The sequence below is a fragment of the Solanum stenotomum genome, chromosome 2 (genome assembly GCF_019186545.1).
Source record: "Solanum stenotomum isolate F172 chromosome 2, ASM1918654v1, whole genome shotgun sequence".
NCBI lineage: Eukaryota > Viridiplantae > Streptophyta > Magnoliopsida > Solanales > Solanaceae > Solanum > Solanum stenotomum.
The window spans coordinates 73,613,351-73,629,966 of record NC_064283.1 but is presented as its reverse complement, the minus strand read 5'-3'; the positions used below and the strand labels follow the sequence as shown (position 1 = coordinate 73,629,966).

General features: G+C 33.4%; 2 protein-coding genes and 1 pseudogene across 2 annotated transcripts; all 3 read right to left on the bottom strand.

Annotated features, from left to right (window-relative positions):
* Positions 1–882: 882 nt before the first annotated feature.
* LOC125854545 (probable UDP-arabinopyranose mutase 2) lies at positions 883–3,446 on the bottom strand. The gene is given in 5 exon segments (XM_049534130.1): positions 883–1,086; positions 1,088–1,405; positions 1,510–1,678; positions 1,755–2,005; positions 3,038–3,446. Coding segments are annotated over 5 exon segments (1,131 nt in total). The 5' UTR covers positions 3,362–3,446; the 3' UTR covers positions 883–1,017.
* Positions 3,447–6,554: 3,108 nt separating this feature from the next.
* On the bottom strand, positions 6,555–9,969 carry LOC125854346 (uncharacterized). The gene is made up of 3 exons (XM_049533862.1): positions 9,872–9,969; positions 9,529–9,792; positions 6,555–6,975 (listed from the first exon to the last, which is right to left on the bottom strand). Exons 1-3 carry the CDS (start codon positions 9,906–9,908, stop codon positions 6,773–6,775), a joined length of 504 nt encoding a protein of 167 aa, XP_049389819.1. The 5' UTR covers positions 9,909–9,969; the 3' UTR covers positions 6,555–6,772.
* Positions 9,970–11,437: 1,468 nt separating this feature from the next.
* On the bottom strand, positions 11,438–13,295 carry LOC125856295 (isoleucine N-monooxygenase 1-like; annotated as a pseudogene).
* Positions 13,296–16,616: the final 3,321 nt, after the last annotated feature.

The window sequence follows — 16,616 nt, the reverse complement described above, 5'->3', positions numbered from 1 at the left end:
AGAGAGTACACAATATCGAGAGAAATAACCTCACAAATTCACTCAAAATAGAAAGAGGTTCACACAAGTGTTAACGTAACACTTGTGTCTAACAAATTCTCCTCCTAAACAAAACTCTTAAACCCCTTAGAGTTGTGAATGATGTCAGGTCAGAGGTAATGAACCTCTATATAGATAGAATTATAAACTTTTCCTTATGAGAGAAAAGACTAGTCATATATAGAGACTTGGAAAATCCAATTATGACAAGAAACTAAGACAAAATTGGATGTCATCACCAAATATTTGTTTTAACCTCTTTATTAGTTAGATTCTAACAAAATTCTAATGTTTGTATAGCATATTTGTGTGATTTTCCCTAGTGTGTTAGATGGATCCATATATTATGTGGATGGGCTCAATTGACTCATATGTTATGTTTTGTCCTTATTAGAGTATCAATTTATGATATGATTAGAGGCCCATGGGCTAGAGTTTATGATCTGTAATGCTATTGCAAATTTTCTTAAATTTTTTATTTTATTTTTATAAAACAATTCCATTTAAATTATATTTCATGTTTGTTCGTTTCAATTTTCAAACAATCAAATATTATTTACAAAAATTATAACCAAACACAACTTCGAAAATGAAAATATTTGCAATATTAGGTAATAACTCATTTTTAAAGATTTGATCTCTGACATTATGTAACTATCTATTTGTTATATTACTATTTTATTGTAAATTTGATTGTATATTTCAAATAAATTAGTCATATTATGTGATTTCCAAAAATTGGAGTATGAATCAAATCTAGAAAAAGTACACATTCATATTCTAAATATTCACAAAAATTATGACCACCATTCCAACTTGAAGAAAATACCAAATAAAGTAATGAACATGAAGGAGATATAATATTTGAACTCAAAAGTTTGGAATTAAAATCGAAAATTTAATAGTAGTCTACAATAAAAGTAAATCCTAGACAAAAATTAAACAAGTAGATAGATAAATAATGTCTCCAAACTCAACTCAAACTGTAAAAAGGGAAGAACCATAAGCTAAATGGAATCTACTTTCCGGGGCCGTTCGAGATGGAAGGCTTAGCCAAACCTTCCCCAGTAGGATTGAGCTCATCCCAGGCTTCAATCCATGTGACCATGGCATCAGCTAGCTTGGTGAAATACGGGTCTATAGTGGAAAGTTTCTCCTTGACCTGTTTCGACAGCTCGAGATAGCACTGTTGAACACTTGTGCAATCTTTTGGAAGAGTTGCAGACTGAAAAAATGGAATGATCTCTTCTTGCCAGTAGATGCCTTTGTACTCCTTTTTAAGGTTAACAAAGGGGTTGCTTGCTTTGCTGTGCCATATGTAGGGTAAACCAGTCTTGACACCGAGTCCCAAATGGTCGCATATCACCTATAAATCAGATGACTCAATGTTAGAATTCATTCATTCTACGAAAATGTGTTTTACTTTCGAAGTTACTATGCATCAACGACAGAAAGAACGGATATTTTTACCTTGATGCACCAACCAGCCCACATATCATCGTATCGACCAATTGGCTGACCATCACCCATGAGGCCAAAGTACATTGCAGGTCCAATCAGCTCACGGTCGAATGCCAAATTCATTCCACACATCGGGAACAAAGTGCCTTTAGGAATTGTCATGACAGCATCCACATATCTGGAAATTGTACAGATGTTAAAATGTAAACTAATTCAATAAGCTCTAAGATTTGATTTATGGGAAAAGTTCATACCTCGTGTTCCTCTCACGTGGCTTAACAAGTTGAGTAGGTGCATCATAGTCGGGGATGTTGAGCCAAAGTCCATGAGAAACAGCTGTGGCAGCACCCTCACGCATACTGAAAGGGTATCCACGAACGAAATCTGCTCCTTCTCTGTATGGATCATACAGAGTGTTAAAGAAATGTGGAGTGGAAGGACATAACAGGTTCTTTATGTGCTGCTCAAGAGCATTGATGTCTTTGCCAGATGGATCTTTGGCCACCTGCACATCAGCAAGCAACAAGAGTTCAACATATGATTATATGAATGATAGACAAAATAAACTATCAGATCAAGGCATTGGAACCATAGTAAGAAGTAAGATTCATGCATGATCAATCGAACCCCTTTTCATTGGATTGTCAGAAAATCATACTAAGGCAGCTCAAAAATTTGTTCTTGTTCTAGATAGAAGGTTCAAAAACCAGATGGCACATCTATGGAGTAAGCAGTGATTGGAAAAACTGGTAAAAAGAGTGTGACACAAGCCAAATAAATGGGCCTAAGTTGGAAGACTTCCTTTTTACTGGTAAATCATCCCTTAGATATGAAGGCATTATTTTAAAAAGGGTTCAATCATTGCATGGGACAAAGTTAATCAACAAAGATCATCACATAAAAACACTCAATTCTAAAAGGAGGTGTATCATTAAGTAATATAGCATAATTACATTACACATAGCTTCAAAGTTCAAACATTATGAAACATAAAGCATGAAGCCACTGCAAGATCTAGCTCACATACATTTAGATCAAGTTGATCCCTTTATTTTAAAAACTATGCAAGAAAAAAAAAACTAGTCTTGATGGTGCAAAACATAAAACAAATTGTCCTATAAACTAACAATGTCAACTTAACAAAAGAAGAGATTTAAGCTATCAAAGGATCTCCAAACACCATATAGTTGCAGATCATAAGATCCTCAATTAGATCTCCCAAGTCCAATAAAAAACAAAAGCACAAACTTACCAGATCCAAAACAAATCATAAACCAGCTAACATAATTCAACACTTTTTTACTCTTTCAAACCCCTAGTCAAAACCTCAAGTCAGCACAAAATTCAAAACACAAAAAGTTAACAATAAAACACCAAGATCCAATTTTTATCAACACCCACAAAGCAAACTTAAGTAATCACAAAGTAAAAGGTAACCCCACATCCAAAACTCATCAAGATCCAATTTTTCCCAACCCCCACAATACAAAAACCTCATAAACCACAAAAAAAGATGCAAAATTGACTTTATACTCACAAAGCAATCATCATCAATAGTGTAGATATACTTCTTCTTAGACACCATATACCCAAAGCACCTACAAGCAGAGTCCTTAAAAGAGATACAAGATGCCTTTGGTCCAAGAATCCTGTTAATATCATTACGATTATAAAGCTCATAATCAAATCCTTCAGGGACATTAATGGTCTTTGAAGGGTCACCATCTTGAACAATGATGAGATGATATGGCTGGAAAAAGGGTCTCCACATCTCCAAGAAATCAAGATTTCTGATTGTGGGTATCACAATATCAAGCTCATCCTTCAGCAATGGCGTTGGTGTCACTGAAGCTCCTGCCATGGCAACAATGGATCTGAAAACAGGAGAAAAAAAACGGTTCTTGAAGTGAGAAAGATAACTGGGAGAGATATATATTTATAGAAAGACAATTCTTTTCTTTTCTTTTTTTTCTATTCGGCATTTGTTATTTATATTAAAATTCAATTAAATTCTTATATTTAAGACAATAAAACTCGAAACCTATATTTAAGGATAAGAAAAAACAACTTGTAATAGTATTGTTGACTTCAATTACCTTAGAAACGTGTCAATTGATAAGAGAAAATTATATTAATTTTTTACCGACAAGAGAATTTGTTATTATGAAAAAATATAGGTACAAAACACCCTATTTATAACGGTAGAAAACCTACTTTAATTCGAAATAGGAAAATCTATTTTTATACAAATTTTGACTATAAGTCCTAATTACACATGAATTCAATAACCTTACAAATAATTATAAATTCTAATTAGATATGAATTAAATAAAGTTTAATTTTTTTATAATTTTAATCATATTTTAATATAATTTCATTTAAATTCATAATTAATCAAATTAACATTTCGAGGCGAAAATAGTGTTATTTGAATTATGATAAATACTCCATTTATTTGAAAATCTTTCTTGAATTTTGTTTCACTGTTTAGTAGGGTATTTAACTTAATATTGGATATATGAACTATTTAGTAAGGATAAATATAAGGTATTGCATTTTTGAATTTTTCAATATTTACCAAACCCAAAATTCAATATTCAATACGTAATCCTATTTACTAAAAAAAAAATAATATACAAATTCATATATATTCCTAAATAAAGTTTGGAAATTATTGTTTTATATTAATAATCAAAAGATGACAAATGAGTCACCAAAGAAAAGTAGGAGAAGGTTTAATTTTCTTCATTTTTTATTAAAGTTTTTTCCAGCAGCCAACGACTTGCAAACGTTGACGGACCTCTTCTTCTAAGGAGTATCAAAATAAGTAAAATCGTGTAAAAGCTAAAAAGTGTCAATATATAATATATATACATTAAAAATTTATTTTTATCTAATTATATAATGTAATTTTTTGACGAAGGAGTTTGGCTCCGCCACTATTCGCGGCCAGCTTCTTAGAGGGACTACGACCATTTAGGCTGCGGAAGTTTGAGGCAATATCTAACAGGTATGTGATGTCCTTAGATATTCTGGACCTCATGCGCGTTACATTAATGTATTCAACAAGTTTATAGTCTTGATCGACACGTCTGGATAATTTTTGAAATTTCATCGTGATGAAGAGAGATCATTAAAATTGTTGGTTTTCAACAAGGAATTCTTAGTCAATGCGAATTGATAACGCATTTGAAATATACGATATATTCATGATTTGATTAAAAATCAATCCAAATAAAAATGTACATATTCAAATACAGTCTTTTTCTCATAATATGAAATTACATATTCAAACGCTAATTTCAAATTCCATGTGGAACGACAACTAAAATATAGAAAGACAAAGTTTGTAAATTGTGAATAGGAAGAAAAAAGGGGATTTTAATGGTATACTCGAAAGAGACAGAGTGTAGCCAGTAAATACACTACTGTCATGCATTTATATATTTGAATTTACAAGTGACATGTGTTACTCTCACATTTCAAATTGACTTTCTTCACAGGTAATATAATTAGCTTTAGATAAATCACAACTACTAGTAGTACTAGTAAAGAATAATAATGCTATCCATCGATAAGGATCGTTGTAGAATGATAAGTATTTTTTCTAATTTGAACTTATAAAATATAGAGTTATTTTTATTAGGGATATAATACAAGAGTTTCTCATAACACATGAGGTAAATTAGTTCATAGTAAATAAAATGTGTATAAATTATGACTTAATTTATGTATTCCCTCTGTCTCAAATTGTATGTCATTTTTTATTTTTCGAGAGTCAAACAGTTTAAGTTTGATCGTCAATTTGCACATGAAATATTCAATTTTTTTAAAAATGAAATTTATATATTTATAAACTACGTAAAAAATACTATAAGTCACAATAATTGATAATTCAAAATATTTAAAAGATCTATGAAAAACTTACGGTCAAAAATAGATTGTTTGAATCTCGAAATTCAAAAAATACCACATAAAATGGACAGAGGGAATAATAATTTTACGTCTACTTTACGTGAGATGGAAATAATGTGTGAAAGCATTTGAAAGCTCACAGACAAGTTTGATTATATGGATTTTAAACAAAATAATTCATAGTGTAGATAGATTTTTTTTTTTAATTCTAAATTGAATTATACATGATATTAGTACATTTAAACTCTGCAGTTGATTGATGCAATAGTACAGAGTGTTTAGTTTTGGTGTTAGGGAATAAAATTAGAGGCTGGAATGGAAAGTTAAAACCTTAATATATAAACGTGTCTTTTTAACTTAATCTCATTTGATATTTATGTCCTCTAATTTTAAGTGTGTACTAGTAGATACTTAAATTTATATAGAGGTGAATAAGCAGACACACACGCCTTATGTGTATTATGTCACGCAGAATGCGTGTATCTATTATAAATATCAGATCCAGCTAAAATCATATTTATATATTATGTCGAAGTTAAATGTTAAAAATATTAGAGGAGTATTAGCCACGTTCATTGTTCCACAGCTAATTGCGCATCTTCTGTCTGGCCTTAACATGCACTCACATGGCAATTAATTACTTTACAAAGTCTTTTGAATCCTAGAGGAAAGGACGAGGAAATATATTATAAACAATATGATATATTAGTTTTTGTTCTTTTTCATTATTGGTTTTTTTCTTAATTATTGTTGTGATTTTATCTTAGGGTTGGAGATTATCACAGAATTATTACAATAATATAAAGGGTAAAATATACATTTGTTATGTAATTCCAATTTTGTAAATCACTCTTTACAAATGTTGAGGTTGGTGATGTATGTCTTGAACGGACTTGTTAAGCATCTATTTTGCTGAAGATCGCGAGTGAAAAAGAATTTTGGTGAAATACGTTTAATGTATCCCCTTCTTACTTGCAACAATAGAAACCAAACCGTTAAAAGACCGCTCACCGGTAAATCCAAAACTAATACTAATGAATAAGATTATTGATTTGGTTATCGATTTACCATTACAAGTCAATAATCGATAAACCAAAAACCTGACTGAATCGACCAATAGGTTTCTAAAGCAGCAAAGCTATATAAACCTTATGTAGGTTGAAACACAGGTGAACTTGAGCCATATAAGAGTAAAAATAGTTATCTGACAACTCGAACATGAAGTTGGAAGTTAGTGGAGTAAAAACAGTTACTGTCATTTAACAACATAAGATACGGGCCAAGTAAAAGGACGGAATAAATTGCTCATCTATACAAGCATGACGAGTACCTCAAGCTCATCGGCCATCCAAAATGATTAGGAAGTAGCATTCTGTTTCAAAACCTCAGCTTCAGCCATTGCCATAGGGTCTTCATCCTTTTCACCTTCTCTTTCCTCGGCCATCTTTTTTCTGTGCAAGTCTTCCGCTACCTGCATTGCAGCCTTCTGCTCTTCTTGAAGGCGCTTCAGTTCCTCTTCTTGCTGTTGCCTCTCAAACCATGTGTCAGCATCCGCCCAAACTGAATGTTCAAATAAACAAATTAGCATTCAACACAATCAACTCCAAATTACAACTGGTAGATAATGACCTCTTTTCTTCTGTAGCATCACTCATAAAGATAGTTGACAAAAGACATCAAGAGAATTAATCTAACGGATGTAGCTGGAAAATATATAAATTTAAGAACGTGTGATGACACACAGGAAGTCTTGACAAGTTCCAACTAAAGAATACGAGTAACATGATAATACATTCATCCATTAATTTATTTATTGTGGATGACAAAGAGATTAACTATTTTAGTACTGAAACTTGGATAAGATTCTCTCCTACCTTCTCCCCTTAAATAAACAGATTTGTTACGTGTTGCACTATATTTGTCATTGAACACAGGCTCTGGGGCTACATGACAATACACTTAACCTGTTCATAATGTATTGACATGTATCAGACGGCTCAAACTACGCAACTGAATTTAAGTTAAACAAACAGAAGATGGGAAGAATAGCTAAATATGTAGCAAATTACTCAAAGAGCAAACGAAAAGGCCTTGATAAATGAGATACCAACCATGATATACAGATCAAGTCTTAAACAAACTAGATAATTCGTGTAGGAGGGCATAATAGTAGGCATATTGATAAATTTTGCCTAGTCTATGCTAAATGACAGGTAATAAAAAGCTTCCCTACTACTATCTCAACCCAGCAGCTCCTTTGAGATGCCAAAAGTTGACCTGAGTGGGTACTAGTGCAAACAAGTTCTCCCAAAAATATAGCGCATTTTCATCAAACTACAATAACAACTATGCTTCAATCCAAATAAGTTGGAGTTGGATATATGAATCCACACTTCCTCATTTACGTTCATTTCAAATCATCATACTAAATGGTCGCAGGTTCAAGCCTCACACCATGCAAAGAGAAGCCCGGTATTTAAGTGGAGAAGGGTAGAGGGGCGGGCCCATCATCCACCGAGTTTAGAAGGTTGTGATTGGTCCAAATGGCGGGTCACAGTCGGATTTCTCGGTTATAAAAAAAAATCATCATACTAAATAAAATAAAAGTGAAAAAAATATGTTAATAACAATAATAATATTAGAAGTTCTCTAACAAGTCTAGGTCTAGTATCAAATTATAGTTTCCTTTAGCACTTCTCTATGGTGTTCATGATAAATCAGACACCATGGATATTAAGAAGATAGAGCATTTTCATCAAATTAAATTTCTTTTAGCACTTCTGCATGGCTTTGATGATGATTCTGCCCCCATGCATTAGGAGAATGACTCAATTTAAACTCGTCATGCTCATGACCACTATAAAAATGTTTGCTGCATAAAATTCAGATTTTAATCCTTATTCCGATGGTAAGTAACTTCAGCCATGGTTTGAGAAGAAATACCACCTTATGAATTAGGAAGTAAAGGAGGTTCCCCACCAGAAAATATTGTACACATGATTTTTGACCCTTCCCAAATTTTGACATCAGAAGCATGATTTAGGTATTTCCTCTGGTTTTTATTTCTCCAAAGAAAAAAAATGGAAGAGGAACGTAAAGTGAGAGGAGATACCCTCTAAAACATATCAATATTAAGGATATTTAGCTCCTTATTTCTTGCTTACAATATTCTTAAGGAGACCAAATATAAGGAGAAAATAAAAACGGGGGTGGCACCGCGGTGGAGGGGAAAGGGGAGGTAAGCTTTGTTCACAAATGTATTTTTACATGCACTTAACTCCAGCAGTCGTAGTATACTAATAAAATTGACACATTGCATACTGTAAGAACACAGGTAGCTTACGCCTTACAGATATACTACGTTGAGGTAAAACTTACTTTAAACGGTACTAATAATATGTAATTGAAAAAAATGGAAATTCTTTTCACCTATGTAACAGATCATTCACAAAATCAAGATAGTTAAACGACTTACTTCATATCACATTGAAAAACTATAGTATTAGAAGGGAATTTAGTGCATAACAAACTTCAATTTCTTGCGAGAAAACAAAGAGGGTAGAAGGGTGAGTCCATAATCCGGAGTTCAATAGATTGCAATTGGTCCTAAGAGTTAGCTGCAGACAGATAATTTTTGAAAAAAATATTTCGATAGATTTATTCATTTTATCATTATGAAAATCAATCCTACTACTTCTGACCTTCCACAACCTGGGACGGGTCGTCCAAATCATCAGTCCGGTACAAGATGTAACCTTTCCCGGGCAAATATTTATAACACTCTAGTAGTTCAAGGTCGAGATAGTGTTTGTTTGGCTTGTGAGGTACAACAATTATTAGGAAATAATCTGAGTTAGGACTGTAGCTATGAGTGCTAAAGACGGTCTAACAATGACAGAAATGTAAGTGATTGACACAAAAGCTCCTATCAGTCCATGTTTTCCTTACTTCTACATTATACTGTATACAGGGCTATGAACGGATTGCAAGGTTATCCCGAGCGAGAACCTCACAACCCGACCCGACCCAACCCAAGCTCATGAAACAATAACAGAGACTAAAACCCTAGATTTAAAATTTAGGGAAAAATTAGGGAAAAGATCAGAAACTTACTTGGCTGAGCAGCCCAACCCTGTTCACCACCCTTAATCTTCTCAGGAAGAGCATAATTAACAGTAAGTACACGTCCATAAAGCTCAGCACCATCCATATTATCCATGGCGGCGGAAGCATCTTCTCTTTCCAGGAAAGTCACAAACCCAAAAGATCGATGCTTTTGAGTCGCATGATCTAATGGGGTCTTCACATCCTTAATATCCCCAAATGGTATGAACGCAGCATGTAGTATTGCCTCATTCACCTCCTCTGCTAATCCTCCTGTAACAATGGTAACCAATTTCTATAACATTGAACCAAATTTTCAACTTTATTAGAGGATTTGGGGGTTAAAGATTACCTACGTACAGAGTGTTTTTCTGTACTGCCTGGTTCATAGCACCTTGATTCTTGATTCTTCTTCAATTTCTTTCAAGATTTGGCACTGCTTTGTTTGTTTCATTACTCTATAGTCTATAGTCTATACATACCGCAGGCAGAAAAATTGGCCCATATTTCAAAAGCCCAATAAACAAATTCTAAGTATGGAGTGGTAAATAGTTTTTCATTCATACCATCAAATTCCCCCCCTCGGAATGAAGTTGAAGTCGAAGTTGTCATTGTTAGGGAGGTTTTACCTCAATCTGGGACTTGCTGTGAATCCGAAATTAGTTGAGTTTCATTACAGGTACAGAACACGAGATGGAAAATAAAAAAATAAAGTGAGAAACTACATAATTAGATATACTTCATTATCATATATACTGTGATTATATATACTTTTAAAATATTACGTATTTTACCATTAATTAGGACTTTTCTATCATACATTAAGGAAGATACACTTAGATATATGTATTTTTGCTACTAGATATACTAAAATAGGGAGAGAGGCGAGTGAGATGAGAAGGAAGACGAGTGAGATTTGTTATATATCCCAGATATATAGAAGAGTGGCGAGGAAGGCGAGAGAGATTTATTATGTATCCAATTAATATACATGCAAATCTATTTGAATACAATGTATCTAGAACAAATCATATCTAATTTTGATCCCATTTATTTTGAGATACATGTAATTGAATATTTATTAATGCATCAAAATCTAATAAAATACATAATATTATAAATTAGAGTGATCTAAGTAATTAGCTCTTAAACATTTTGATGTTCTGCTTTTAATTCATTTTTAGTATATTCATTGGTGATACAAGAGTTGATGTTCTTGTATATCTCCAATGAGTATATGCTTTTGTACATGGATAACTGTGTATAAGTTTTTTTTACATAGGGTAAATTAACCTATATAATAATAATTGTTTTCTATGAGATAGTTCAACTCCTGAAATTTAAATAAGAAAATCTTTGACTACAATTTATCTATATGTTATTTGATATTTTAAATTGTAAATTTTTGTGACTTATATTAATTTTTTTTTTCATAGTTTCTAAATATGTAAATTGATTTTCAAAAAATTGTAAAAATTGTATGTCCGAACTCCGTATACACGGAGAAATAAATATCAAAAAGAAAAATCAAGAGCTTTTCTTTTTTGTAGTCTCATATATGTTTTATCAGAACACTTTCTTAGCTTGAGATGATTTTTTTTTTTTTGGTAAAAGCAATATTATAGATGACAAGATGATATGTAAAATCTAATATGTTTCAAGTGGTTATAAAGTCATGTTTCTACAGCTCTGTTGATCTATTCCATGTCTATATTGTGAGTCAGTCAAATAGTTGGAAGATTTCTTGATACATTAATCATAAGGAAATTTTAATTGAAATCACCTAGGTTTTTGTTTCTATTGGAATTTGAACTCATAAATTCATGAGTCCTTTAGATTGATGTTACCTTTTCGTAAAGTGAATAAGCTATTGTTATTGAATTGAATTTAGAACTACAGAAACTTGTGTCAGTTAAAACTCTATTGATAAACATGTGCAATTTTAAAGATACATGGCCTTAGCTAATCTTGGTTTTGCTTGAACAAGAAGTGGTAAGGTAGAAAAATGATTAATTTTAGATGACTCAATTAAATCATTGCATGGTGAATTTGGTGGTAAACTCCAAGTAAATCCTTGAAGAAGCCTAGCAAGTAACATTGTAGTAATTGTTGAGCCAAGTTTCACAGCTGGACAACCTCGTCTTCCAATACTAAATGATAACAAACGTAAGTTTGAATTAGTGAGAACTACTTCACCACCATCTTCCATTTCGAGGTGGCGCTCTGGCTTGAGCTTTAATGGATCCTTCCATATTCTTGGATTCCGGCCAAGTCCAAGACGACTTAATAGCACTACACTCCCTTTAGGAATGAAGTACTTTTCACCGACGATGGTATCAGAGACAGACACGTGAGGAACATTAAAAGGCGATATTGGATGGAGTCGAAAGGCCTCTTTTATGCAAGCCCTGACAGAATTTAGCCTTGGCAAATCTGATTCTTGAACCAATCTATTGATCCCAACAACAGTGTTGAGTTCTTCTACGGCCTTCTGCATTAACTTTGGTTGATTCAACATTTCTGCAAATGCCCATTCAACTGCATTTGAGGGGTTATCCACTGTTGCCAACATGAGTTCCTGTACATTATTTGTTTGTAATTAATCATATTGTCATGTCAACACTTTCTGATTAGATGAGAATTAATTTATGTTTTTTATTTTATTTTTTGAGTTGATACATTGTCTATAAATATACATGTAGTCTATTTAAGGGTGAATTAGTATAATTCATTGCCTATTTGGTCAAGTTTTTGGAAATCAAGAGTGTTTATTTTAGATAGTTAAGGTGTTTGGTCAAACGTTTAAGAGAGTAAATATTTTTGAGTAGTATCAGAAGTTGTTTTTCACAAGCTAATTCTTTTTCTTTAGAAAACACTTTTAAAGCCTTGGTCAAAATCAATTATTGTACTAATATTGATAAAAATGATTAGCTAAATATAAATGACTATCCTTCAAAAGTACTTTTTCTAGAAGTACTTGGACAAAAAAAAAAAACACTTTTCAAAATAAGCAAATTTTGAAAGGTTGACCATAAAGGTGATCACACAATACAACACAATTCACAACAGTTTAGTAATTGAATGTATACTTACAAGCACTTGTGCCTTAATCTCTTTAACATTCATCAATGGATTTCCATTGATATCTTTGAGCATGATAAGAATATCAAGAATGTCTTCTTCCAAAATTTTGTTGTCATTTTTCCATATTTGAATCCTATGATCAACTTCAATATCAATATGTTTTGTTGCTGTAGCATAAGCTTTCTTGATAATTTCTTTGTGACTATCCAAATCAAATACACTTAACCATGGTAAGTAATCTGATATTCAAGAAGTGTAAAAAGTGCATCAACTTCTTCTATAGTTTCAAATAAAGCGGATTTCTTGCTGAAAATCATATTCCTAATTACATTTCCACAATAACATCTTGTCACTTTCCTCAAATTACTACTAATAGATTGATTATTGTAAACGAATCGATGAAGGTTGTCAACCTCTTCATCCCTTTTACAACGAAGCCATTGAAATGATGTTGGTGATAGCACATGAGAAGCAAGAATTCCCCTCATTTTCATCCATTGATCACCAATGGGGAGGAAAACAGAAGTTATATAGCTATTGCTAATAAGGCTCGCGGACATACAAATAGGCCTGGATGAGAAAACAGAGTCTTGAAGCTTCAAGAACTCGCAAGCAAGCTCAGGAGAAGTTACAGGAATGACATGAAAATTACCAAGACGAATGCAAGCAATTTCAGTATCCATTTCCTCCATAATTTTGTGTATCCAATGAATAAATGATGGCTTATTTTTTAGAAAGATTTGAGGAAGGCTTCCAATTATAGGCCATGATTTTGGACTTGGAGGGAGTGGTTTATTGTTTCTTACACTACTATTCCATTTCTTAAGAATAGTAGAAATGAAGAAGTAATTGTAGATTACCATATGAATAAAGTTTGTAATTTTTATCATAGTTTCCTTGTGATTGCTAAATCTTATGTTTTCCACTATTTATAGGCTCTGCACGAACTTGCAAGATAAAGTAGTGTCGACTAGTATTTATCAAATAAAAATATATATCATTTTTATTAGAGTTGACTAAACATAAAAGTACTCTCTCTGTCATATAATTTCAATGTAATATGTGGCCTTAGAGAGGCCATGAATATGTAATAGTTACGTTCCCTTTATATATTTTAAATGGTATGAATACCATTGGAGTGTTAATAGTGATAAACCTATAATAACTCAAAGGGGAAGTTGACAATAAGATATATATAGAGAGAGAGAGAGAGAGAAATGCATCAATATATAGTTGGCGATGATTATTTTATGATGGAGGAATTCCAACATGGCCAATTGTTTTACTTGTAGTTTATTAATGTGCATGGGCAAAGGGAAATAGTAGTTATTTTGATTATTAGTCACCCATATCTAGAGTTAATGCATTGTGCAAGTAGATGTTTTAATTAGTAAATAGATCTATGGTGTGTTTGGTACGAAGGAAAATGTTTCATTTTTTCATATTTGATTGGCATAAATGTTTTCTTAATCAACTTATTTTAATGATTTCCCTTTTAAAAAAAAGTAAGGAAAATATTTTCCAAAATCATTTTGAACCTCACACCTCAACTTTTCATCCTAACTTAAGTCTCGGGTATCGATTCTCAATACTAATCGTAGATTTGACTCCTGATTCTCAATTCGAGACCCGACTCTCAACTTCCATTTGAGACCTAACTCCCAAGTCAAGTGTTGGGGTTGGATGTCAGGGTCGAATGTCAAAGACGGATCCCGTTTCGAAAGTTGGGTCCCGCATTGGGCTCATGTGCCAATTCAAAATCGAGTCTCAATTTTGAGGTTGAGTCTCAAATCAGTGATCGAAAATCTTAAATTGAGTGTCAATGTCAAGGTTGGATCAAGGTTCGAGGTCTCGGGTCTGTATCAGATCTTGAGTTAGGCTCGGGGTAGGGTCAACTGTCAAGGTCGAGTCTCGGGTCAAGTCAGGGTTGGGGTTGAGGCCGGGTCTTGGGTCGAGGTGGGGTCGGGGTCTTGGGTCGAGGTCGAGGTTGGGTGTCAGGGTCGGTGTCGGGGTCTGATCAGGTCGAGGTCGAGGTTGAGGTCGGGTCTGAAGTCTTGGTCGGAGTTGGAGTCTAGCTAGTCTCGAGTCAAGGTCAGGGTCGGGTGTAGGGTTGGGGTCTCAAGTCGAGGTAGGGGTTGGGGTCGGATCTCAAGTTGGATGTCGAGTCGGGGTCATGATGCTGGATCGATTATCGAGGTTAGTTTATTGGTCAAAAACTATTTTCCTATAAAATATTTTCTACTCTCTAGTTAAAAATAAAAGATATCTAAAAAAAAATATTTTTCATTCACTAATCATACACTAGAAAATATATATTTTCCACTCACCAACCAAACATGAGAAAATAAGTTAGAAACCAACTTTCAAAACAGGATTCGTCTCAGACATTCGACCCTGACATCACTAATGAAAGACAAAGGTTCGAGGTTCCATAGAAAACATTTTCCTTCCTACCAAACACACCCCTGATTGTTGTGTATTGTCTTGGATCTCATATCACATGATTCACATTACTAATGAATGGCCAAGATAATTGCATGGCTATCCATAATTCACTACTTTATAGTGTCAGGAGATCTTACAAAATAATTTCTGACACTAAAGTTTTTAAACATTCTTAAAATGTGTTCTTCATGTAGTCCACACACTGCAATCCAGCACCAAGTGTGTAAGGCCTACAACATATTGATTCCATGGATTGAAGATACAGCTACAACATCAGAGACAACTCACTTTGAAAAAAAAGAACATTATCTCAAAAATGGATCTGAATTCTAAGGGCGGAGCCAAGTAAGGTTAAGAGGGCTTAAATGAACGCAGTTAGTCGACTAATTAAAATTGAATCTGCTATAGATTAAGAGTATCACAACTTTTAGTGTCTATTTGTCCATTAGTCTTTCCGAATATGATTGATAGACTCCATCTCTTCTTCTATTGGTTGACACATTCCAAAAAGGACCTCACAATTACACAGTGACATCAATAACAACACGAAGAAAATTAGATACATCAAAGGTAGAATACTTAAAGACCACCATAAACTTGACTCGTTTTATTCGAGTATGTTTTAAACATTGAGCATGAGTATATATTTATTGGGAGTAGTACTGAGCACCGATATAGGGGTGAGTTCAGACAACTCACATTCCTCATAAACCATGCAGCCAAGTACTGGGGTAAAGGGTCGTACTCTTTAGACGATTTCTTATCGCTTTTAAGCATAGCTTAGTGGATCCAATTAGTTGAGGTGTTCTATACCCCGACAAGGAATATGACAGTTCTGGCAGCGTGGACGAGACTGTATCATCACATAACTCATAGTGATGGTTGTCAATTAGAGAATACCCCAAATAAGAGTAAAGAACAACTTATTGTATTTTCATACATCATTGAGTTAATATCTTCTATTTTTATAACGCTTTAAATATTGAATATCTTATTATTGTTTTTGCATTGGAGTTGAGTTGAGGTAAGTATTTCTTCCAGTCTTATTTGTTCAGTTATCTATGCTTCTAGTTCTCTTTACATGCTCATACATTCAATGTACTGGATGTCATTCTATCTGCATCTTATTTATGATGCAGATACAGGTGTTCAGGGTCATCAACAAGCATTTCGTTGATACCATTTGCACTCCAGCTAGTTTTGGTGAGTCTCCTTGCTTTCCGGAGAGCTTCACATCTATTTTCTGCTCTGGTTAAGTTGTTGAGGATTCTTTACCGACATCTATTCTAATATTAGACGCTTCATAGATAGTTAAATGTTGAGAAGTCTCTCATTATTTCCCCTTTTTGTTGAGATGTTCTGAGATTTTGAGATAGTTGATTGTAATTTAATAAGTATTTCCAGATGTTCATTTGAGTTAAGTTTTGTTATAAGACTTTAAAGTTTAATTATGCATTCGAAGCTCCCATTTTGCTTGAGTTAGTCTTCCTCTAAGTAGTCAGTCAAGCCAAGGGTTCACTTGGGGACAACGATGGTTCTCGTGCCGGCCACGTCCAGGGTGTAGGACC